This window comes from Perna viridis, chromosome 6 (genome assembly GCF_037379345.1).
Source record: "Perna viridis isolate PV_CMFRI_1.1 ecotype Kerala chromosome 6, ASM3737934v1, whole genome shotgun sequence".
In the NCBI taxonomy this organism is placed as follows: domain Eukaryota; kingdom Metazoa; phylum Mollusca; class Bivalvia; order Mytilida; family Mytilidae; genus Perna; species Perna viridis.
Window position 1 is genome coordinate 32577782 of NC_142450.1, and position 26684 is coordinate 32604465.

General features: G+C 32.7%; 1 protein-coding gene across 1 annotated transcript; it reads left to right on the forward strand.

Moving 5' to 3' along the window:
- Positions 1 to 21964: 21964 nt before the first annotated feature.
- Positions 21965 to 23119, forward strand: LOC148614604 (interferon-inducible GTPase 5-like; the record flags this gene model as incomplete). The annotated part of the gene is given in 2 exon segments (XM_088588801.1): positions 21965 to 22572; positions 22574 to 23119. Coding segments are annotated over 2 exon segments (1089 nt in total), but the record flags the coding sequence as incomplete, so codon positions are not given.
- Positions 23120 to 26684: the final 3565 nt, after the last annotated feature.

The window sequence follows — 26684 nt, forward strand, 5'->3', positions numbered from 1 at the left end:
GTTAGTAACTTTTATTTACTACAGAAAATTATTTTGCTTTGATTTTTTTCATGCTGTTTAAATTCAAGAAATAGCCAATAGAAAATTTCTTGAAAGGGATCACCAGCCTCAGATGTATAGTATATTTTCGTTTGATCGTTTGCAGTTCCAGATTTAAATACTCTTTTAAAGATAAAGTATTAACTTAACATGTATTTGTATGACCTTAAATTTCTTCTATTTCATATAATGAATGAAATATACATATATATATTTTTACATATGTACAGCTGTGATGGTATTGCCTTCACTGCCCTAGTTATTATAAGCTGATTCTTCATAGGTTTTATGGACCCCTAGCTGGATACGGTCTCAGTGGCGATCAGTCATTGCACATTTGTGGTGGTTGTACAGTTACTATTGACTTTCTCCATTAACACCCATTATGATTTTCTTGCTGCTGTTTTGGGACTTCCTCTGCATTACTGTTCTCCAATGTCTTCTTACCATTCATAATGCAGGGATTATTCTTCACACAGACTGCAAGAATGCCACTTCAACCTACATCTTCTAGATAGCTCATCAACATTGGGTTAAATCTGATCTTTGCTCTCGTGTGTATTTCAGTGCGTCTTGTGGAACTGTTATTTTAATTGACAATGATCGTTGTCCATGAGACTTAACTTCTGCAATATTCTGTAGATCCTTATTTTTAATCAGTGTAGACATTCCCATCGATAGAGCCACATAGCAAGAATATAGAATGTTCCTCAAGGTTCCTCTCCCTTCACAAAGGGAACATTCAATGTTTCAAAAAGATCCTTTTGATATCTTCAGTGATTTGCCTGTGGTAGTAGTGCATCGTACTCAATTCATAGAAAAACACGTATATGGAACGGAAGATAAATTTTTCCAAATATTTGCTGACGATATTGTTTGATGGTATATCTCCCATATTGTTCAAGGCCCTATGAATATTCAGTTCCGCTGTTATGGCATATAATTTACTCCTCCCCCGTTTGGATTTCATTTTGAAAAATGCTACCTATTTCACTTGTCAGTTTTCTAGTGTTCCCAAACCTGGTAATACCTTGTTTTACCGTAGTAAATGTTCCTATAATACCTTTTTGTTCCAAATATTGGCAAAAAAATATATCCTGAAACATGAATAATGGACAATGCAAATATGTCAAAATCCAAATTCATCAAATTGATAACTGGAAACAAAGACGATTGTTATACCCAGAGTAGCGTACCAAATAAAATAGATTATATATATAAGAACTGAACATAAATAAATAAGACAAAACATAAAACCCTTAAGCACTAACAATATGAACTCCCACAAAAAATACCAGAAGTGACCTCAGGTGTTCCGGAAGAGTAACCATGTCATGCTCAGCCAACGGGCCCGTCAAATTGCAAGTGAGTGTAATCTTTTAATAGTACAGCAACAGCAGCTTGCCGACTCGAGTAACAAAGGGGTCCTAGTTAAACAATTCACATTTGGGGAACACCATTCAATTCAACAAAATATTGTGATGTAAATAAAGTTAGTGGAAAATTATCCAAAAGACAAATAAAATATTTTTAATAAAAAAATCACAATAAAAATTTGGACAAGACCAATTGTATTATGTAAAAACGCTTTAACATTGATTTTGAACTTGATATAACACACCAATAAATCATCCGGAAAAATAACTTCATGTCCAGAATGTACTTGTAGATTTCAAAGGAAATAAAGTGTGTTATTGCAAAATCATCAGATAATGATATTTTGATTACTACATGCAACTGAAATTGAAAGAATAATCAAGGACACCAAGGTTATAGCGATAATCAAATGAATGTAATACAGGGACAAAGACCAGACATGGAAAAGAGACATACAAAACAAAGAACATAAAGTAACTAAAATTATACATACAAAGTAACAAAAGCATATAAGCAACTCGGACTCCACGAAAAACTGGGAGCATGGACCGGGTGTACCGGTAGGGTAAGCGTCCTCTGCTTTTGTAGAAACACCCGCCGAGTTGTTGAAAAAAAAATACCGTAGTAAATAATATGACATAGCTCCTTTGACTTGCATTGTGAAAGGCGCTACACTGCTGCAGCTAGTAAGTTGTAAGACCGATAGGTTGTCAATCCGGGAGGACATGAAATTAATAACACTTTTTGGTGTTATTTAGGTCGCAATTATTCTTACTTCGAAAACTGAGTTCAAGATATCTATCGAAAATAAAGCTGAGTCTAACAATTATAGTACTCGTACACCTGTTCTTGATTTACATATTACACTAGAAAATGTCAACCTTCATACAGAAGTTATGATATAAAAGATGCTTTTGATTTTCCTATTGTCCCTTCTCTAGATTGCTAAAGCACCCTCCCATGGTATTTATATTTCAAAACTGGTCCGATTTTCTCGTTTCCGTAATGAAGTGTCAAAATTTAATGGACGCAATGAATTTCTTGTAGAAAAGCTTTTGCACCAGAATTAGCGATGTTACAATCTTCTAAAAACATTTATACAAGTTATTTTTCAGCGTTACTAAACTTTGATACAAAAATATAATAGCGCTTGCAGGTTCTTAATTGAGAATAGCATTGTTCATTTGGTTTTGTTACGGAAACATAAAGCAAATTCTTTCACACAGAATCCGAAGAGTTTATCGACTGTCCTTAATATATTTACTGGTACGATTTTCAAATTATTGTCTAAATCCAATGACCGAAGGCCTCGGTAATAATAAGATCTCTCTAGTTAATCATGATACTAATCTCATCCCAAGTCATTAATTGTAAAATGTTGTCAAGACAGTTGGAACAGTACTGTTATTAACCGAAACACCAAAGTTTACTGTTATTAACAGAAACACCAAAGTATACTGTTATTAACATTGAGGTTCCAGCACTGCATTTTACAGCAATCATTACAGTTCTATATTTTTCAGTATATTAGACTGTAATGTATAATATAAGGCAGGTGCAACATTTAAGAGGACGAAGTTGGATATTTTGATGTTTGCCCATTTTAGTTGCACACCATTTAGGGTTTATTTTTCTATTTAATTTAAACAACTTTTTTTTTATTTTAGTTACTTCATGTTCTTCGTTGTGTATGTCTGTTTTCCATGTATGGTCTTTGTCCCTGGATTACATTCTTTTGATTACCGCTATAACCTTGGTTCCCATCTTTAAGATGTGGGCTATAAACAAATAAACATTTTGTTTTTGTTAAAGATACAAAACAAATAAAGATCTGAATCGCGGTATTACAGGTTAACTTCCTGTTAGACCGAAATTAGACTCTCAGTGCTTATAAGGTCAAAGGTTAAATTTTTATTCATTACTGCTTTATGGACTTCGTCCTCTTCACTATCAAGTGTACAAACATTATTTTCCAGAAGTACAACAAAATGGCATTTTACTAAGTGAATAATATGTCTGGCATCTGTATGTATTGCTTCACTTTCACTTTCAATTTACTTTTATGCTGCTAGAGTATAGAGGGACAACTGTCGCTTTACCTGTGCATAATGTTGTTTTGGAGACAGCTGCAGCCTGCTTTGTAGTGTGAAGGTTTCCTCGTCGTTCATTGAAGACCCATGAGTGGCTTAAAGCTAATTTTTTCATCCCGATGGGGTTGTTATCTAATTACATATTCACCATTTCCATTCTCCTTATATACAGACATATATGAACCTTTGAAGAATAAAGATATTTAGCCTAGTTATGAGGATAATGCCACTATCACCTTTTCTTCTTAATTAGGTATTTCTTTTATCAAAATCAAAAACACTTGGTTCCCTCGATTTCACTTTCATAGACTAAGATAATAAGAGAAATACCGCTTTTTAAGTGAAAACAAACTGAAAAAAAATATGAAATAATAGAAAAGAAACAATTCACAATGAATTTTGTCTTTATCCTGAACCAATTTCATGTCAAATCCTTGTTTGAATTTTAAGAGAAGCGCAAGCATGTAAGTCAAAATGATATATTTCTTCTGAGATTTATTTGATTGGACTGATCGGACTGAAATATTTTGATTGGACTGATCGGACTGAAATATTTTGATAAAATATCAGTACAGCCTATAAAATAGCTAGATAATACATTGATATTTGTTCAATCTGGTCACGTTTATTCACATGTTGGTCTATGTTGTCGAAGTAATATAATATTTTTTATGCTTATCAATTCACCCAAGATGTGTACAAGTGTAAATTAAAATGCGTTACTTACCTATATAGTTCATAACACGCGTTTTATTACATTTTTAATGCATTGTACTAAGAATCGAGTGTGCATGTGTGTGGAGATAATAGACCGACGCATGTCATGCATTTTAAAAAATATGAATCTTACAACAAGTATTCAGATGATAAAATCATTAGTTAGAATGTTTACCTTTTAAATGACAATATATTTGTCCGATTTGATGGACGATAATAGACGGCTCGGTGGAATTCATTTGTGCACTTATACTTACTGACCTTAATCTCCATCAAGCTGAAGTAGACTTCACCCACACAACTTATCTTAGCAAAATGATGACACAGCACTTTTATTGCGACTTCCGCTTCTCCGTTTCATCTATTCAAGAAAACTTTGAAATAAAGGACAGTACAGAAAAGCAGTTGTATGTCTTGACCTTCATTACAAAAAGACGACAACTGTCGATTTCCAAACTATTTGATTACCTTTTAATTTCCATTACTCATCCCACTTTCTTTGTACCTGCTATTATGCCCCTAAATTCGCCTCGTTTGATACTTCAATTGTTTCCTTTTTTTCATCATCCCAAAGCTAAGCTGAAATATGTAAGAATGCCATTAATTTCCTCTATCCTCTACTTCTAAACGCTGCTCAATGACATATTTATTTTAATTGTCCTTAACTTTTTTCAGGAATTACACGATACACAGGACTAATTAAAGATTAAAGTTAAAGATCAGCATTTCATGTAATACCCGAAATCATATTAACGTATGGATTGAACCAACTTTCTAAATATGGCTCAGCGATTTACTTAAAAGCTACTACTTAGAGTTATTTCGTCTATATACTAAGGTAATCGCTCGAAAATTCCACTGTAGTTTTCATGACCCAATTAATACCTGTGAAGTGCGTGCTTCCAATACATCAAAACATAACATATTTGTGCCCTTATAGACGCAGGAAGCCGTTTAAACAACCCTCACCATCTCAGACTGCCTTTTGCCTCTACTTCATCCTATCTCCGCCCCTCAGGTATACACATCAGTGTTATCGTGATGTTACTTTTGATGTCTGGGATAAATGTGGCCGATTCTTTAAAATGAACTAATAGATAACACATTGTTAAATGTTCATTTTGGTCTCGTTTATTTACATGAATGATAGTCAGAGTTTTTTTTTCATCGAATTGTCACTTTATTTTTCGACTTCATTCAACAGATATACAACCATAACAATGCCATTGAGCCTTTTTCTATAGTTGATTACACGCATTTCGTTACTTCATTTGATAAAATGCACTAATATCGATTGTGTGCGTGTGTGAAATAGTGAAGAAGGAGTTGTATATGGACAGACAGACAGTATCAGAATCTCAATTTTTGTACTGTAACATATATGTCCCTAAACTTTTGTCTTTAGACAGCTTAAAAATGTATATATTATTATATATAGACCTTGCATATTGATTGAGTCTTTTAGGATTAAAAACAAAACATTCTTTCATTGATGTACTCCTGTATTACCGCATTGGTCTCGTCATGGAATTTAAGTTCATAACGACAAAGACTTTTTTTCTGGTATGCAACTTTGATCATGTACCTACGCCTGATAAGTGATTATTATTGTTTTCCTACTTTTGAGCCAGTAAGAATTAACTTTCCAATACATGAGATTTATCTTAGATCATTCCACAAATCAAAATAAGTCAATCGAAGTCTAAAGTATGTGATTACTAATAACACCGCAGCATAGTTTGGTTTTGTTCCTAGAAAACTCGTTTGACTGGTACATTTATATCAAATTAGCATGACCTATAGCTACCTGCATGATTAGTTGCATTCGAAGTCACATGTACATATAAAGTATTGCAAAAGACTAGAGCGGTCGCATTTCGCCATTTATATACAGAAAAACTAAAGAAACGTTCCTTAACACTGAACCGAGTCTGGTAAGTCAATTTGATTTTTTACTCCCCATTTTTACTTTTTCCATTACTATAATGATTTCCCCTTTTGCAAAGATTTGGATATTTTATCAACTAAATGCATTTTATCATCAGCGAGGATGGTCTATTCTAAATGACTATATTACACTCAGTAGTCCAAGGACCACAAACATACACCCTACGTTACCGCGACTGCGGCATTTCAAGACCACATTTTTTAACTATATTATTATGTTAAAAAGGATTGACCTGTTTGCCACCTGGCAATTACTGGAAAGTATAACCCATTTCAGTTTAAAAGTAAACCAAAAGTATATCACCGAGTTCTGTGAATTCTGAATTTTTTTAACTTCTCTCTTTAAACGAAATTAACAAGCTTACAAATTACTTAAATTACAGATTTTTATTATAAACTAGCCTGCAAGGTTTCATCTTTGCGACGAGCTAAACATTATGACATTTATTTATGCTTGTGGTATTTGGAGTGAAAAACCTACCACTCTAAAACAAAACTGTGATTTTATTCAGAACATATAGCTTTGTGAAATAAAACCTTTATACCCATATTTAAAAAAAAAAGAAAAAAAATTGTTTTAACCACATAGATATTTTAATATGTATCATTGTTCATGCAGTTCATCTAAAATTCATTTTTGAAAATATATCTTTTTTTTAGATAGTGTGTAGTAAACACATATTAGTTCAAATAAAAGAGTAAAGAACACTTCTACTTACATACTTATTTTTGTTCACTTCCCATAGAAAAAATACTAAAATGATTGAATAGCTGAATAATTACAACACTTAATTGCTATTAACCTCTATGCATATAATTTTCAACATGATCTCAAATATTTGAAAAAGGTGCGCGAAATGCAAAAAATAAGCGGTACCAGTCTTATATTTCATTTTCCTGAGCATGTGTACATGGACGTCACAACATAGAGCCTGTAAATTATAGCGCACTTCATTTTTTGCCTTTGCCTTTTTATTGTGTTTTTTTTTTTTGCAAATACAGAGTTAATATCAAGCTATGACACTAAAGGCTTGTTTTTGAGGAAAAATAGTATTTTCATTAAAACTAATGCTTCCAAAAAGACGCAAGAAATAGTACCCTTTTAGTTAGACCTGTCTGGTGTATCAAAGTTTGTGCCTTTTTTTTTATCCGAAATGCACTAACAAATGATTTTTGACATTCCGTAATGAAATGCATGGTTAAAAGTAAAATTGAAACGTCATATTTTTTTTTGTAAATTGAAATTGAAACTTGCCGTATTTACTTATGGTGTGCTTGTATTGCAAGCATTCCAATATGAAAAATGTTTGAAAAAGGGTGTAACGGACAGTGAAAGTCAGTTTTTTATTCATGTTTTTAATATCAAGATTTGATATAACAAGGATATTAGAGTGGCAGATACAGAGAAAAACCTAAGGGGACATCAGGGGAACCACAAAAAAATCTTTGATAGATTAACTCTTTTAATGTATTAACACACAAAAATACGCTATTTTCATAAATTCAGCAAAAAATGTAAGAATGGGCTCGGACCGCCTCTTTTTGGTCCGCGTATCTATATAAGTAGAGTTGTGGTGTGCGGCACCAATAACCTCAATCACGTGCTGAACACTAAATAACATGCGTAGCAGATTATTTTCAAGTGTGCACCACGGGCAAAATAGACCGATAAAAAAATATAACAGTCATTCCATATAATTTGATTTTAATATTAACATTTATCGAGTAAATATTCAAAAAAGGTTTATACTATATATACCATATACTAGTAACAAAATGTCGTCTATTTTTATGTAATCAGAAAGCGTGTTACATCTGAAATTGAATTATAAATATATAACACATGATGCTTTAAATGCAATGCGTGTAGCTCTCAGGCGATTTTCTACAAGGCAGTTTCTTTAAATAAGGGTAACAACAAAATTACCAAACACTATACCATCCATAATCAAGTCAAGTCAAATGCAATATAAATTTGGCAAAATAAATATTACACCACCGGAGCAGCTGGTACCGTAATGGTCGTGACTTGGTACAGGCACTTCAAACAAACAAAATGGTGATTTAAATCTAGGTTTTTAAAAATAAAAAATCCATTCCAGCGTCAATGCAATAGTCGAGTTCCATATTAGTATTTTTTTTTCAATTTCAAATTAATTTCATACTAAATTTTAAGGTTCCTGAGTGGTTTTTCGGTCCGAACATACTGACCACATGCTTCGAATAACCGTTAGCTAGAAGAGCATGAATAGAAAACGATAAACAAAAAAAACAAATCGAAACGGTAATAATTCAACATTGGACATAAAATCCTAGTGAAAGAGACCTTTAACCAGGTTAAAATAAATAAACCACTTAGCCATGACCCACTTTCGAACGAACATATTGTAAATTGCAAAAACCTCTATTGAAACATTTGTTTACCCTTTTTAACTGTATATTTTAACAGGAATACTTGTCCCTCCGAAATGACATTCTAGTCCTTGTATAGAAAGGACACAGAGAGGATATGACGACGGATCCAAACAGTTATCGCACTGTAACTCTAACATCATCGAAAGGAAGGCTAATTGAAATTATTATTTTAATCCGTATCTAAAAACATTTACTAATTTAAAACGTAATTTTGCACCATCCATTTCAATTTGAGTTTTTTTAACAAGTAGGGGATCCCATCTGTGTACACTTTAATGGATCCAATACTACACAAAAAACAGTGTCGACAACAAAAATGCGTTTGATGAAGTATGTCAAGATGAATTTTCATATTTACTATGGGTGGCCTTGAGCTGACTTTTTTTTAATCCCGGTTTGACACTTATCTCTATATTTTTTGACCATATCCATCGTTGTTATATTTATCACATAGGTCCACACAGATTATCACGACATCTCCTACTAAACAGCTAGCAGTGGCTTTTTTTATTTTCTATTTAATTGCTTGATTAATGAACACTGGTTAAAGACCGCGGTCTTGTTATCGGTTCAAACAAATCCCTTCGCGCATCACTGATTGGCAGTCAGAAATGCTTTAGACTGTTTTCGATTATACCAAAATGTGGAGACTAAAATACAATGCTAAAAAATTTGTTTTGTTTTTTTTTTTAATTTTTGATCCATCAAATAAGCCTAATGATGTCGAAAGAAATGACTTGGTTATACACTTATTAAAAGTAAAAACACAGAAAAGTATACTAGGTCATTTATGGTACTTGTAGTAAAACTAATAAAATGCACAGAAGCTGCACTATAAGCAATGAATCAGAAAATTCATTCTCTGTACTCAATCCAGGAATAGGAATTAGTGCTCTCAAATTGTTACATGGAACGTGTCATATTACTTACAACGCTATATGCTTGTGAAATTTAGGTACCAATCATCTAACATGAAGCAGTAATGCTAGAAGTCACACAAAGGTACATAGTGTATTTGTTACAATTCGTTAGGACGGAAACATGCAAGTATAACTCTGGTAGGTTATATTGATAAAATGAATCTTTAAATATTTGGTAGACTGTCTTGTGCTGAAATTGTATTGTGTTACAAACAGCTGTTTTTGAGTGTCGCACAAGTATTAACTTGAGAATGATTAACTTGAGAATGATCAGTTTATATACATTTCCAAAGAAACTATTTGGAAACATAGTGTTTAACGGCGTCCTGACGTACGAAGGTATGCTTTAATTCATAAAACTTTATTTGAGTTTAGGTATTTAAGGCTTACCGTTTTATGTCCCGGCCACAATTAAACGTATGACTTAAAGCTGCATTAGCTGTCAAATTCGTAAAAAAATTCTGTAGAAGTATACCTTAACTTTAAATTATGTCTCCAAATTTGTACTTTTTCTGTATAATTTCATTTGATATCCACATATAAAATGCATTAAATACATGAAATATGTGTCTATATATACACAAGACAAAAATCGACTTAGATAAATTCGTATGCATGTGACTTCTGGTGACCTTAATCCGCGCATGTGCTGTAAGGGTCGCTTGTACAATAACAAATCTGATTGCAAAGCGCAAAAGCAACAGTGGTTATTCAAAGGCAAGGAAGAACGACAGAAGCAAGCCGTAAAAGAAAAAAATTCGAATATAACGCAAGGATCCTTTTGAAATTTACGTATTGTGATATAATGTGGCTCAAATATGGTCATTATTCATTTGAAAACTAATCAAGAAATAGATGAAATGAAATGAAAGCATAACACGTGCTTACCTGTGTATCCGTACTGTAATATTTGTACCAAGGTCAAAATATTTTTAACCCACGTGTATGTCCTGTCGGCAATCTTCGGAAGTAAAAATTAGATCAGCGCTATCGATCTGCTCTGATTAAAAAACGTTACTTTCACAATATTCTAAAGGTATTATCGACATTGATTGCTTCAATTGCAATACTACAAACTTATTTCATTGAATCAGCAAAATTCAGTAGAATCAAAACTGAACAAATTTAACACCTAATGCAGCTTTAAGATTGCTCAATTGTACTCACAAAAGATTTTTGTTCTTTACGGAAGACTGACTAATTCAAGCGTTATTGTAAGACAGTGGTTACTTAGATGTGAATGCTTACGGGACACACCAACAAAAGTGTTCTACAGACAAAATTGAAGACATACTAACTGTGCACGACTCCTTGAGCCGTTTTACTCAACAGGACGTTGAGTTGGTCATATCATTACAGATTCCAAGCAGTCCTAGTTGTCAGAAAAGTTGAGTCGCTTTATGTGTCGTATAGCAGACTATGTAACAAAGCTATATATACGTCTTTCTATCGGAATTAAATGTAAGACTATTTAAAATTTTCACTAGTAACATTCATTTGTCCTTGTGTAACTTTGTATGTATTATATTGTCTACATGTTTTCGATTGTACTACAGTTAATGTTTCATGAATATTAAATCAATCTAAAATCATTGAAGAAAGAAAGATAATCAATCCATTTAATATCTGTACTAGATGGTTGTAAGGCATGTTAAGGTTCAATATGGATCTTTGCCGATATTTTGAAATATATTGCTATTTATTTTGTTGTTCTATTTTGAAGAAAAGTGCCTACCATTTTTTTTTTTGAATTATTTTAATAGAAAAATTAGAACAAAAGCTATATAAAGTGACGGTTAGTGACGTACTTAAGATTTTTTATGAGAAAGAATTTTTTGACAAAACAAACTGTTCAATAATATTAAAGAATACAATCTTATTTTTGTTCCAAAGTATAAACTACACGTATCTTGCAGGAAGATGTGTTCTTTAAAAAGATTGCCTTGAACTAGAACTTGCTAAAAATTCCCAACGATGTTAGAACTGTCAAATATGTGATACGAATTTTTGGTCGTTCCCTCTGCGGGACTCGAACTCGTACCGCTTTGAAATCCATGGCAACACCGCCTGTACAGCGGCATAGACCACTTGGCCAGCTAGGCCAAATAAAAACACAGCTTTCGCTGGCCGGGTCATTCCTTCTCGTAGAATTAATCTAGGGCTGTAACTTAGTACACGATGTATGGTAGTACTGGACAGTTCATCTAGGTGTTTTATGTAGGATAGAGGATCAAATTAATGATGCATGTTACAAAAAATTAATATTATACAAGTCTAGAGCGCTTGACTTTGTGCAGGCGGTGTTGCTATAGATGTCACAGCGGTACGAGTGCGAGTCCGCGGAGGGAACGACCACAATTTTGCATCGCATCGGATCAAATTGATACAGGGACGCGAAAGAAATTTTTCCCGCGGAGGGAACGACAAAACATTTACATAAAATTAGGTCTGCATTTTGCATTATTTTGTCAGTAAATGTTTTTCACAACTCATCCATTCATAAATAGTAAATCTCAGTGCAAAAAGAATCTAAAATGTATTCATTTTGCCACATTCGGTAAACTTCATTTCAATACATTTGTATTTACGTTTGAGCACAATCATTTCAGTTCAGAAAATTAATTTTTATTTGGATTTTAATAGTTAGGATTTACAGTGTTGGGAGACGACATGTAACATACTTATAATTCTAGACTATATGTATTTCATATTAATATTCAATTGATGACAAATAACAGCAATAAATGAAAAAAATATTAGTGTGGTCCAAACGAACACCAATTGGCAGATCTCATGTAATTGGCAAGGTTAGAGACGGAAAATCTCAGGTTATTGCAAGGTTCTTATCTTACCGAGTTAGACAACAAGTGTATACCAACAAAAAGGAACTGAAAGATGATCCAGATGGAATTTTCATTACCTAAAAATTAACACAATTCCGATCTAACCTTACCCGAAAATTAGCCGATCTAAAATATAACGAAATCATATACACCTACTGGACGACTGATGGGCGCATCTTCGTGAATGAGAATGAAAAGAGCAGAAAGAAAATTATCCAAAATTTCGGTGACATTGACATCATCGAACGTAGAGCTCAAGATGTTGCTTCTATTCAAGCTAGTCGACAGATGTTTTATTCGGAAGAAGAGAGAGATCTAATGCCCGAAAATCAAAAGTAAACTTGTATTTTTGATATTCGAAAGTGTAACTATCTTAATATGCCACAAACCTTTCTTGTGCTTTATATTAACTATATCTTTATGCTGTCTAAACCATTTGAAAAATCGAATTTAGATTGAATCATGCATATTATACCCTGTGTTCAGAACAGTTAACGTTCAATGACTTGATAGATACATATTCACCCTAGTAAAGCTGTTTCCCCTACTCCTTCAATAATTATGTCAATCGTACTTTCATCACGTGTGAAAGTTTACGAACGAACCTATACACTAATATATAATTTGCATATGAAAAGTAATTGAGCGTTGTCTTGTCGCCTATTAAATAATACCATATTAGGAATTTAACCTATGACCCAACTTGAATTTAGCCAGTTTATACAAACATGTTTTCATTGAAATGCTTATCAAATTTCATGGCTCATTACAGATCTCTATATTGGTGAAACTACTGTATAATTTAACCTTCATATGTCATCAACCGAAATATGCAAATTACCAACATTTCCTTTTTTTACCAAGTTGAAACAGCTTCATATTAAATACAATTTACTAAGTGACAAAATGCTTTTATTGATTCCAAATGTATAATATAAAATTAAAATCTACAATTTTGTGTTGATCAAAAACAACTAAGCTTCCATTGATTGTCTTTTTTATATATGTTCATCTTGTATCTGTTAATTTTTAACAACTATTTTAACAACTGTTTTCATATCTTGTGTCCAGTGTCCAGTGACCAACTGAATGACTTTCTCTTCCTGGATAGGAATCGTAAACTAGTATTAAAGTATTGGCTTATACACATTCATTAGTTTGATTAATTTTTTTTAATTTTTTTTTCTTTCATTTCAGATTTTAAAAATCAAAGTGGCCGATCACAAGAGACTGTCTTGCCCTTCAATACTAATTTATAACCAAATTCTATCTACTTTTAAACCAGATATTGATATGAAATATTGTTAATCAATTTCCCATGTTTAATATTTGTTTTCCAAAATGAAACTCAAACCAACCTTCTACATATTTTACTACCTGTACTCATTCCATTTGTATTTTATTGTATTTTCTTAACTCTCAGAGGATGCGATGTGATGTGCGATTCGGGTTTTCATTGGAAGCATTCCTTAGGTTGCAACTATATATCCATATTGTTCAGTCCCAAATGGGTAATAGTTTGGAAGCATACATAGCAGCCATAGGAATGTTTTATCACACGTTCCGGAAATCAAAATTGTCAGTTATATATAAGCATACAGATACATACTACCAAATATTATTGACTAACATACGCTGTTCGATACTGTTTATCTCGCTAATGGCGCTTCAAGGTATAAATCCCAAAGTAAATTCCGTATTTCTTTTATGTGTACTACACTTTATTCTTCTTATTGGAAATATTGAACTAAACCCTGCTTCCGAATTTGCTGATTCTCATAACATTTCATTTCAAAGTAAAGATTCGTTAACCGACAAATCTATCTCCATTTGTAACCTCAATGTAAGAAGTATCAGAAATAAAACGGCATTTCTCGAAACTTTTAGTGAAGAGTTTGATATTCTTATAATAACAGAAAGTCATCTTGATAGCTAAATAAAAAACGATGACATAAATCTAGATTTTTTTAAAATCCGAATCCACTACGGAAAGATCGAACCAACACTGGTGGGGGTCTGCTTATTTACACAAAAGATGATATCGGCATTTCACATAAACCTGAATTAGAAAATGAAATCGATGAAAGTATATGGACTGAGGTCCACGCTAGAGGTCAATCCTTTTTATTGTGTAACACATACCGACCACCCGGAACTGGTATTGACTACTGGACACGTTTAAGTTATTCAATCGAACTCACCCAACAGGTAACCGAAAACATCGTGATTGAGGGCGACTTAAACTCTAATCTCTTAGCTACGTTCAATAATAAACTTGATGATTTGATGCGTAACTTAAATCTTCAAAACGTAATAACAAAACCAACTAGAATTGTTAATAATAGCAGGACATTACTTGACCCGATAACCATAAGTGAAAATATGAATTGCTTGTACTCTGATGTATTTAATATCCCGAATAAGATTAGCGATCATTATGCAGCAATAGCAGTGATCGAAAGTTTCAAAGCCCCTAACCTAAACATTCCTTTACGAGAGAAGTGTGGGAGTATGATAAACAGGACTCTGAAAATATTTACGAGAAACTTGGAGCTATAGACTGGGAAACTAAACTTAATAATTTACCTGATATCGATGCCATGTGTGTTGAATTTACGAATACATTTATTAATTTAGGCAGGGAATTTATACCAACAAAAACTATTCTCATACGTGATAAAGAAAAACCTTGGTTTAACTGCACTTTCAAAAAAGAAATTAAAATTCGTGATCGATTGAGGAAAAATAAACGGGATCAAGACACCCAAAAATATAAACATCAACGTAATAAGGGTAATAATATGAAGAAAATTGCAAGGAAAATTTGAAAGTAATTTAGATAAAACTCTCCTAACTCTAAAACCTACCGGAAAAATCATGAAAAGTCTATTAAGGTCCAGTAAAGCAAACAGCTGTATTCCACCTCTTCGTAACATAATAAACGATTCTGGTATTAATGAAGTAGCATGATAATGATAAGTGCAAACTATTGAATAATTATTTCAGTTCAATTTCAAACTTATATGAACAGGATCTTCCAGACTTCCGGTTGAAAACCGAAATTTCGATCAGTGATATCGTAATGCGAACGAGATTATTGGTGTCATACAAATTTTAGATGCTAATAAAGCATTTGGACCGGACAAAATTAGTCATAAAATGTTAAAGATCTCATCCTAAAAATTGGCTGTTCGTCTTCAACTTATCTTCAACAAATCTTTAAGACAAAATATGTATCCTTCTGATTGGAAAGTTGCCTTTGTTACTGTCATTTTTAAAAAGGGAGACAAATCTATTCCCTCAAACTATCGCCCAATATCGCTTATAAGTAAAACTATGGAAAAATAGTTTTTTTTAAATATGTTGACAACCACCTCGTCAGTAATAGTTTAATCTATGAATACCATTCAGGGTTTCTACCGCAACACACAACTGTGCATCGGCTATTAGAATTGTACAACACAGTTCCGAACTAAATGAATAAAAAAGAATACAACTGTTTCGTCTTCTGCGACTTTTCTAAAGCTTTTGACAGGGTCTGGCATCGTGGTCTTGTGTGTAAATAAAAATAGTATGGTATTAAAGGAAAGTTACTAAACTGGTTCGAGAATTATCTTTCATGTAGAAAGCAAAAACAAATCTGCGTCTTCTTCCTTCGCTTCTGTTCTAGCTAGAGTCTCTCAGGGATCTGTACTGGGACCTTTGCTATTCCTTATATATATAAATGATATCGGGGACAAATTATCTTCTCTAACTAGACTGTTTGCAGATGATACGGCTTTGGGTTACTCTAATTCCAGTCTTGAAGACATAAAAAATATAATTAATCACGATTTAAGAGAATTGAATGATTGGTCCTCTAAATGGCTTATGTCATTTAACCCAGATAAAACTAAGATCATGCTGTTTTCCAATAATGAATTACAGGAGTCTTTTACTGTCGCATTCGATGGGGTGCAAATACAAAATACAGCTACTCATAAGCATCTAGGAGTAACATTCTCTGATAATGATAAATGGAACACTCACATTGATAACCTTATTCTAAGTGTATCCAAACACTTGTGTGTACTACGAAAATTAAAATTTAGATTAAGTAGGAAAAAAAGTTATATCTTGTCTTTATACGCCCCATGCCAGTGAGGTCTGGGATAATTGTGGTATCATGTACTCTAACAAACATGATAGTAACAGGTCTTCCAGTATTTACGAAATGTAGCTATTGGTGTTTTTTTATTATTTATTTTTTATTGTACTATTGCTTTTCCTTTTTCTTTTTTTTCTTCATTGTAAAATCTAATTCAGAATTGTCTTTTTTAATATTCAGAATGATTTTATGCGTGCCCTCAATGTTCTAATGTTCTTTTATATGCATTGCATATTATTGATGGGAGAAAACATGACAAGTTCGTAAAACTTGTGTCCTATCCCTTTTGTAGATTTAACAAATAAAATTAAAAACTAAACCAATTAGCTTAATTTAAAGAAATTTTCATTCCAGCGTCAATGCATTAGTTGAGTTCCCACTTAGCATTGTTTTATGCAATTTCAAATAATTTCATACGAAATTTTGAGGTTTCTGAGTGGTTTTTCAGTCTGGACATATTGAGCACATGCTTCGACAAACTAAATATTTTGTCAAAAGTTAATTTTTTAAAATAGATTTTCATGGTTGAATATGTCGATCCATGTGGCCAATATTTCCTTCAAGGTAAAATGTCATGAAATCAAGTGTATTTAGCTAATTAACACATGTTTGTTCTATTTCGCACTGTTATTTCCGTGTTGTGCATTGGTGAACAACAAAATAAGCTTTGTTGACGAGATATTCACACATTTAATTTAATTGCATGCAAGATCTATGTTGAAATGACCAAGTTGAACTTCTGGGCCGATTTACATATAAACCAGACATACCCCTCTTTTGATGGATTGGAATGAAATGGTACTGTCGGAACAATGATTCAAATATATAAAACCTCGGTTGAAATTGGTATTTCTGTTCATCACAGAGTTGCTGTTTATAATAATGACATTTCCTCGGCTAGTGATGTTGACATTGCATCCTGTTTAAGGTAGCGTTAAGATCCTTCGTAGCATAAAAGTTATTCTCTAGAGGTTGGGTACCTGGTAATCTACTTTATCTATAATGCTTCTCTAAGTTTCCCTTGATAAGTAGTTTAACAGATGAATACAAAATGAAATGCATTGATCCCTACACTGTCATTTTGACAAATCATGGTATCGCGATTTGATAAATTATTACGAAAAAATAAGATAATTTCGGTTGGAAAGCACCGAACAGAGGTTCATGTTGTTAAATTGACAGTATTAATTTCAGAGCATAAATTCTTGATAAGTTAGTTAATGTCGTATACTTCTGCTTAAAGCTTTGAAGCTTTTTTTCTTAAAAAACCCTTTGAAGATTTTAACCATAGACATATATTTGCATCAAAATCTTCTTACCAGCTTCAGTCTGGCTCCTGCAGTTAGAAAAAAACAACATATAGTTGTATAGTTGTAGGGCATTATTAAACATCTTAAAGCTTAACTGATTGTGATATAGGGTTTTTGAAACTCAACTTTCATGCGGCTGAAATTGTGAAGTATAGTTTTTATTGTTTCTTTTATTTATTCACTGCCGGAATCATGCTTTCATTATAATTTTGTGCATCCTTGTTGTATGTTTATGATCATTTCCATTTGCTTTTCATTGTTAATTGTATGCTGATATACATTTGAATATTCACATTTGAATCAAGGTGATATAAGAGTGCTTATGACAGTTGATTAATCATTTCATAATTTTTTGCACTTTGTCCTACCAAGTTATTACATGTAGATATACTCAAATAAGAATAAAAAAACAGTCGATTGTCATATAGATGATTATGGATATGTTTAAAAATAACTTTTCGAACACTTTCCCAACAGGTACGGCAAAACATGGAGGCTAAAAAGTATAGTGCGCTTTCAGTTTGCCTTTTCCTGTTTTTTATTTCTTCGCAAATGATTATCATTGTTCATCAAAAGTACAAGGTAAATATCAAGCTATGACACAAAATTCTTGTTTTTGAGGAAAACATTATTTTCATGAAAATAATACTTCAAAAAAGGGGTCTATTTTATGAACTCAAGATAAAAGTGAAAGTAGAAGTCTATTTAAAGTTCGACCTGTTCTGGTGTACCACAGTTCGTGTCTTTTTTTCTAAAATGGACCTAAAAATTATTTTTGACATTTCCTTGATGGAAAAAACATGGTCAAAAGTTTGATTGAAACTCCTTGTCTATTTTTGTTTTTTTTTAAATAGAAGCCTATTGGGCAAAGAATACAAGACTGAGACCAACGCAACTAAGAAAGTGAGATGGTTCTATAATTGAAAGGATTTGAATTATCTTTCTTTTTATATAACGCTATGACATCGGCCGACTTCCAGGTGGTTGGATAAGCAGTGAACAATTCAAAATGGTGCATAAGGGTATTTGCTGTATAATTCAGCATATGATGACTAATGTAATCACACCCTACTGCCTTGCCGATTTGTAATGTTTCCAGAATATCTTTAACTTCTTCATAAGTTAGAAGATTAATATCAAGATTTTGATCCTTTCGTTTGTCAGTATTCGGGGGATCAGAATCAGAATTCTCAATGTCAGTTATAAAACAGAAGAATTTGTTCAGTAAATTCGCTTTTTCTTTGATGCTGAACTTGTTAGTGATACTTTCGGTCATCTCGTTTACGTCTTTGTCTAAAAAGAAGGTATCCCATTCGTAATTCTCAACAGCATCGTTAAGTCTATGGAAGTCAGCTTGTTTATAGAGCCACACTTCTCTCGGATATGAATGATGTAATCCAAATGGGATTTTAATAGTAATGCATGTAGCCTCATGATCACTTATCGAACGCTTCATTCAGATCCCCATTAATGACAATATTTTCATCAAATGCCCGTTCAATCGATGCTTCGATATTGTCCCAATTTTGCTGTAAGGAGCATGGTGATCCATAAATAGTGCAAATTAATATCTTGAAATTGAAAAATATTACTTCAAACGAAATCATTTCACTGTTTGGAAATTCTAGATAAGATATACGCTTATCATGCAGGAAATCACAAATGAAAACTGCAACACCTCCCCCGAAACAGTTGCTATCATTTCTATAAATTTATGATTGGAACCCGGGAATTTTCAAATCAGTGTTGCTTACATTTTCATCGAGATGACTTTCTGTAAAACAGATTATCTCGGCATCATTTGAAAGTTTTTGCATGTAATCAAGCTTGTGCCTAACTCTTCTCGCATTCTTGTTAGCGGGACAGGATTCTCGGCAAAGTCGTTTGCAAGTAGCAAGAGTTGTAAGAGAAGAGGAGTAAATAACATCTTTCAATAAAAACTAGAGAATACTAGTGGATTAAGTAAAACAGGAATGTGCTTCACAATGCTCATTGTTCGCTTAAGCTGTTGAAAACATAATATAAAAAATGATAATAGGATGAAGACGTAAATAAGACACATTTACTGCTACTGGTCTAAGTTTGATGTAAAAAATACCTATCGTCATTCTGTATTATATCTATGGCAACACCGTCTGCACAAAGTCCAGCGCCCTAGACCACTCGGCCAGCTAGGCTATATAAAAATATAGCTTTCGCTGGCCGGGTCATTCTTCCTCGTAGGATTAATCTAAGGCTGTAACTTAGTACACGGTACACGATGTATGGTAGTACTACTGGCCGAGTGGTCTAGGGCGCTGGACTTGGTGCAGTCGTTGTTGCCATAGATGTCACAGCGGTACGAGTTCGAGGCCTGCGGAGGGAATGACCAAAAATTTGCTTCGCAAATTTGACAGTTCTAACATCGTTGGGAATGTTTCAGACCTTTCTATACCTTTACGTTATCTTCCCTGTATCAATTTGTTGATCCGATGGAGCAGTGTGGCGAATAGAGTCGTCACATTCTAAGACGTTATATATATATATATATATATATGTATATATGAGTTTTTTCTTTTCTTTCGAACTCTTAGAGTTGGTCAAGATACGAAGCCAATTTCACAGACTTTTGATCTGTTACGTTGGTTATAGAGAAAGAGAGACTATACTTGAAATAATCAAATTTGATAATAGATTTGCAAATTATGATGACACATTAAAACAACGGATCAATATCATGATGAATTTTTTTATTTCTCGATGAATGTTGTTATTTCCATAATATAAAAATTTAGTTGATTTTTCATTCCATGTACCATACATGCATTAAAATTCAAGCAAATTAATGTTATTAATTGACTGAACAATGTAATCATTAGCGTACTGCTAAGAAGGCTAAAAAGTAATTCAATAATAAATAAATAAGAATATTATTTTGTTAAATATGCAAAACTAAATGACAGGACTAAAACAAATGTAAAGAGTAAAGACTAGAAAACAGGAAAAGTGCATTTTCAACTACTTATCGAAGGAAATTAGTTATAACAGGAATATCAGAAACTTTGATATCTAAAATATGTTTTCTTCTATTTAGTTGATAAGAGAATATAAGAGGAGATAAAATAAAAAGAAACGGCTTAAGTATCAAATGAAATTACAAGGGAAAAATCCGAAAAAAAGAACGCCTTTCTAAGATCTAAAATTTGCCATATTTTCAAATAGTCGTCTAAGATATTAATTTACCATTAGATAATATTTCAATATATATTTTTTGCTTTTGACTCACTTCAACTTTGTTTTATTTTAAATTTTACAAGTTCGTCATTTAAAGGTACCAAAGTAATTTTCAAATAGAACTACTTTTTTAATTTTAGGTTAATGATAGCGTTTCCATGTCAACTGTCATAAAACATAAATGACATTTTTATATTTAGTTTCATCTGAAATCAGAAACTTTGAGAGCAGTATAAGATAAAGAAAATCTAAAAATAAATTTTAGTCTGTTAGTTCAAAAATATTGTCTGTGATGGAAAATAAGAAATTTTCAAAATTTGCGTAAAAAGTTAACTTTCAATTGAACTAAATACAAGTTAGTAATCAGGCTAATTCTCCTTCTATAGAAAATAAAGAAGTTAAAGTGGTTTTGTAACTTTTGTAACTTCTGCGAAAAGGGGCACCCAGGGTATATGTTGCCTATGGACTACAAACTGACTACTGAAAATCTTGAAACGTGAAGAAATATACCAGTTCATTCGTTTATGCTATTAAACTTTTGTCATAATTGAATAAAACTTTAATATACTCAAAAAAAGTAATCTCAAATGGGATAAACCGGACAGGCGGTAGAAATATAAATAGTGCATGGCTCTCCGTTTCATTATCTGTTGGCTTTTCAGTATTGATTTTGTGTGATTGAATTATTACATCAAGTCGTTTTATATCACATACCTTGTTAAACACGGTCGCATTCAACATTGGAGCACAACGACTCTCCTACTTAAACATGACATATCATGTTAATGAAACATGTGGAATTCAATTGCAATGAGAATATCAATATTTATCAAAGTCCTTCGCCATGGAATGAATATAATTTAACATTTAAACTTGTTTTACAGTTAACCAGATGGAGAATGAAGAATCTAAGCCCGAAACAGAAGACCCAGAATTGAAAAAATAAAAAAAAATAGCAGAAGAAAAGGGTCATGCAGCTGTAGAAAGTTATATAAATGAAAATATTAATAGGTGGAAAAAGGAAGAGGTAAAATTTGCCATAATAGGAAGATCTGCCACGGGAAAGTCAACATTTACGAACAAAGTGCGGGGTGTAACAGCTAATGATGTCGGTTATGCCCGTTCGGGGCGAGGAAACAAAACGTTAGAGCCAACACCATATCCGCATCCTTCAAATGAAAGAATTGTATACTGGGATTTGCCTGGCGTTGGAACGATGAAATTCAAGAGAAAAGATTATGCAAAGACAGTGAATTTAGAAATTTATATCTTTTTAATTTTCGTGGAGCATATAATTAGCGAGGATGACGACTGGCTCGCAAGTGAATTGACACGTCTGGAGAAACCATTTTGCCTTGTCCGCTCCAAGAGTGATAATGACATCAACAATGTTGCGGACGACAATATAAGAGAAGATGATGTTCTTCCAGATATAAAAGAACAATTGGTATCTGAAATGGAAGATGCAAGAATTCAAGATTGCAAACTTTTTCTTATTTCATGCAAGGAAACAGAACGTGGGGACTGGTCAGATCTTTTGAGTCATATCGAGGATAGCAAAAAAGTTTGAATCATTTATTTTCTCCATTCCTTCGATTACAGCTGACGTTATTAAACGAAGACATAAAAAACTGAAGAAGAAATTAATAGGGATCTCTCCGTTGGCTGGTGGGTTGGCTGCAATTCCTGTACCAGGCCTTGATTTTGTAGTCAATTTAGCGGTCATTATAGAAGAAATTGCCCATTACAAAAACACGTTTAACTTTAAAAATTTAGACGACTCTATATTGCCAAAACTTAGAACTGCTGAGCTCTTATCTAGCAAAAAGGAAATTGGAAAGGCGCTTTTTATGAGTCTGCAGAGGTCTGCTGCTATTGCTGTTGTTGTGATCACAATAGCTTACGTAGACGTAATGTTGCCAGTTGTAGGTTCAATTACTTCAAGTGGAAAAACAGGAATATTATTGCACACTTTGTTGAGCAACAAACTGGAGGATTTTGTCCATGACGCTAACATTGTAAATGACTCTATTTGAGATAAACTTGAATAACCGTTTAAAATTAATGCACAATATGTGACGATAAAATGTATTGGCATTGCCTTGGTTGTTATTTGTAATCATTGTATGTCAACATAATCACCCCCTCCCAAAAAAAAAACAACTTTCAAGCAAGAACGATGGTCGTGATCATATCCAATATTGCGGTGTGATCGTGGCGGAGATTGTAAAACATCAAAAACTACTGTTTATTGATCCGTCAAATAGAGGGTTTACTAGTAAGATTACTAGTTAACTTATCCAAAAAAAAAAAAGAAAAATAAATCTCAAAATAAAGTTTTTATACAATATTCGGGTCCGAATATTAATTACATATTTAATGAACATAATTGCACTTTTCAGTACTATTTTTCAAAATCTGAAGCTTTCTGAATAATTCCTTTTAAATTACATTCTTCCCTATTTTGAAAAAAAATAATGATTTGAGAATATCGTAGGCAGCTTTTAAATGTCAATATAAACGTAACATCTTCTGAACAAATTTGACCCACAGGAAAGGTAAACATGCGTTTCATTCCACAGTAGTATTTTTTCTTTATTTTTGATTTACTAGTATGATTGAGTGTTAATCGTAGATTTATATGTGAACGATTTGCTATCTTTCAACTTTAATGTTTTTGTAAGAATAATTCAAATTATAGATTATGTATGATTTGTCGAAAGAGGGGATGTTTTCTCATGTCTATCCCGTCGAGGGGCTTATATATATGGGCATGAAAAACACCATAAAATCATAATAATCTGTGTATCGTACATCCTACGTGACCCTCCCCTTTGCACATTTTTCAAAACCACAGTTTGTTACTACTTTATAATCTATAGAATGAGAATTGTTTGCCTACTGGCAACTACTACAAGGTATGAAAAACATTTTTTATCTTTAGAATGAGTCTAAACATGAAAACATTTATTTAAGTTATGTGGCAGTTGAAGAGAAAAGCCTACCCCTACCTCAAAACAAAATAGGAATTTTATTCAGAAAATTATTTTTCATATTTTTCAAATGTTTTGAAATTAAATAATTTTCAGAAGTAAAGAATTAGCTCTTTTAAAGATTTTCTGCAATTGCTTTAAATCAGTGCTATTTACTTTAGTTAAATATTTCGTCCTATTCAACTAAAACGGAGAAAAAAGTTATCCTTAGGATATCAAACTATGTTTATTCATATTTAATTTTGAAAGAAAATACATTGAACATATATTGATAATTTGCAAGTTTATGTTCTTTGTTGAACCAGGTTTTGTCATCTATATGTGTATGTTAACTCAAAAAGGGGAATTATGAGATAATTCTACTCAAATGATTGAATTGTTAATTTTAATTTTAACAAAAATACATAAATGTTTCAAAATGTTCAAAACTATTTTGTTAAAGTACATGAGATGGAAATATTCACTTGTTTCTTCTTATTATAAACATTTCAGCAATCGAAATTAAATGTCTATAAAGTGTCATAATAATATGCAAATCATTTATAAAATTTAACTAGTAAACATAAGTTTCAATAACAAATTTCCATTTCATGAGCAGTAATATACCATCTTCCCCAGCATGTGTCATCACTTGGCGTCCGTCGTCGTCGTTCGTCGTTGTCGTCTGTCGTCGTCGTGAACAATTATACAAAACTCTTCTCCTCTAAAACTACTTGACTGATTAGAACCAAAGATCGTATAAATGTTTCTTGGGGTATCCTGCATAGAACTGATGTGGGGATTTTTGATTTGTCGGAAAACATGGCCGCCGTTACTAAAAATAGAAGATAGGGGTCAGACAGTAGTTTTTCACATATATATCCAAAAAGGTTAGGTTTAGCTTAATTTTGACATGAATAAAAGTGTTCAGCATGATGAGATCTATCTCTGGTCAAGGTTTGGTTTTAATCCGTTAAGCCATGTTTGAGTTATTGCCCTTTTTCAACGATATTTGCTCATTTTCATGTTATTTCTTTCAAACATCTCCTCCTCTAACAATACTTAATCAATTGAAGCCAAACTTGGTATGAATGTTCTTTGGGATATCCTACATAGAACTGTAAAACTCTAAAAATAGAACATCGGGGTCAGACAGTAGTTTTTCGCATATATCTTAAAACCGTTAGGTTTAGCCAAACTCTTTCAATTGCTGAAATGATCCTTATTATAAGGCCCTCAAAAGTCTCCAGGGATCAAAATTGTCAAGCGACTTGTAAGAGTTATTGCCCTTGAAAGATGAAAAATTATTTATTTTTTTTTTATAGTTTTCAGTCAATATCTTGAAATCTATAATAAATAGAAAGAAACTTTCAATTGCTGAAATGATCCTTATGATAAGTCCTACCAAAGTCTTCTTGAGTCAAAATTGTTGGACATCTTCTTGTTAAATTTAGTACCTTTAAAAGACAAACATTCACCAGGTGAGCATTTCAGGCTCCTGGGAGCCTCTTGTTATATTTCTCTGTCGTAAAGGTATGCCATATCTAGTAGTCACTATACTGACTTCTTGACGAGCCATCATTGCATAAACGACAGGCCGTTGGGCCAAGATTGCAAAAATATGCTCCTCCAAAAAAAAGTATATTCGATATCCAGATTTAATTTAGAAAAAATCTGTTTCTTGCATAAAATTGTAGACAAAGACAAAGTATGTTTATAATATCAATCACTGTTTTGACTAAGTTGTTTTACAAACTTTCTCCGGTGGCAATTTTATGCTGCCTGTTTGTATTACAATATGCAAAAACGATGTATCGTAATGGAAGTGGGATGTTAACACATGAATTAAAACATGATAAAACATGAATTAATTCACCATTTCAATCGGTCTGAACCATGTCAGGACCTTTGCGGTTGTTTCAAACTTCCGAGTTTTGCTTCCATGCCGCCATTTGTTATATGGACTTTCCTTTGGAATTTGGCCGAAAGTTAATCAGTTCCGTACTTATTTTACCTTTCATATTTTGCTTTGAGTTTCAAGGGCTACAAAGGAGGTAATATAGTTAATCCTGTGCGTGCATTTTTTTCAACAAAATTGTATTCAGGTTTTGACACAAGATCAAAATTGCATTTTGTCTTCTTTATAAGTTCCAAAAATAAGATGATGGTATTTATAAGTTAAAAGTGAGTAGTACTACCATTTAGTCGAATAAAAAGTACGCTTAAAAATACATGATTAACAATTTAAACAAAGACCATTAATTGCAACGAGCTAAATCGGATTGAAACTTTAAGCACCCTTCCCACACAACGAAATTCAGCCAATCCCTTTAACACGTATTTTCAAAATTCACCTACCCCCCCCCACCCCACACACACACACGCAAAGGAAAAACGACATGCAGTTTCATAGCGGTATAATGGTTGTTTGTGATAACTACATATATTAAGCTTGCACACCATATACCACGATTACCCAAAAATTTAATGAAGCAACTTGTTGAAGTTTAGATAAAAAAAAAATCCCAAAGAATTCTTAAAATAGGATGAGCATTTCTTACAAATATTTACCCCACCCAGCTACGTAATTGATTGATTGTTGGGGTTTAATGCCCGAGCAGCAATATTTCAGCTATATTCAGGCGATGAACATGAAGTGGGTGATAAAATGAACATGAAGTGATGATGAAATGA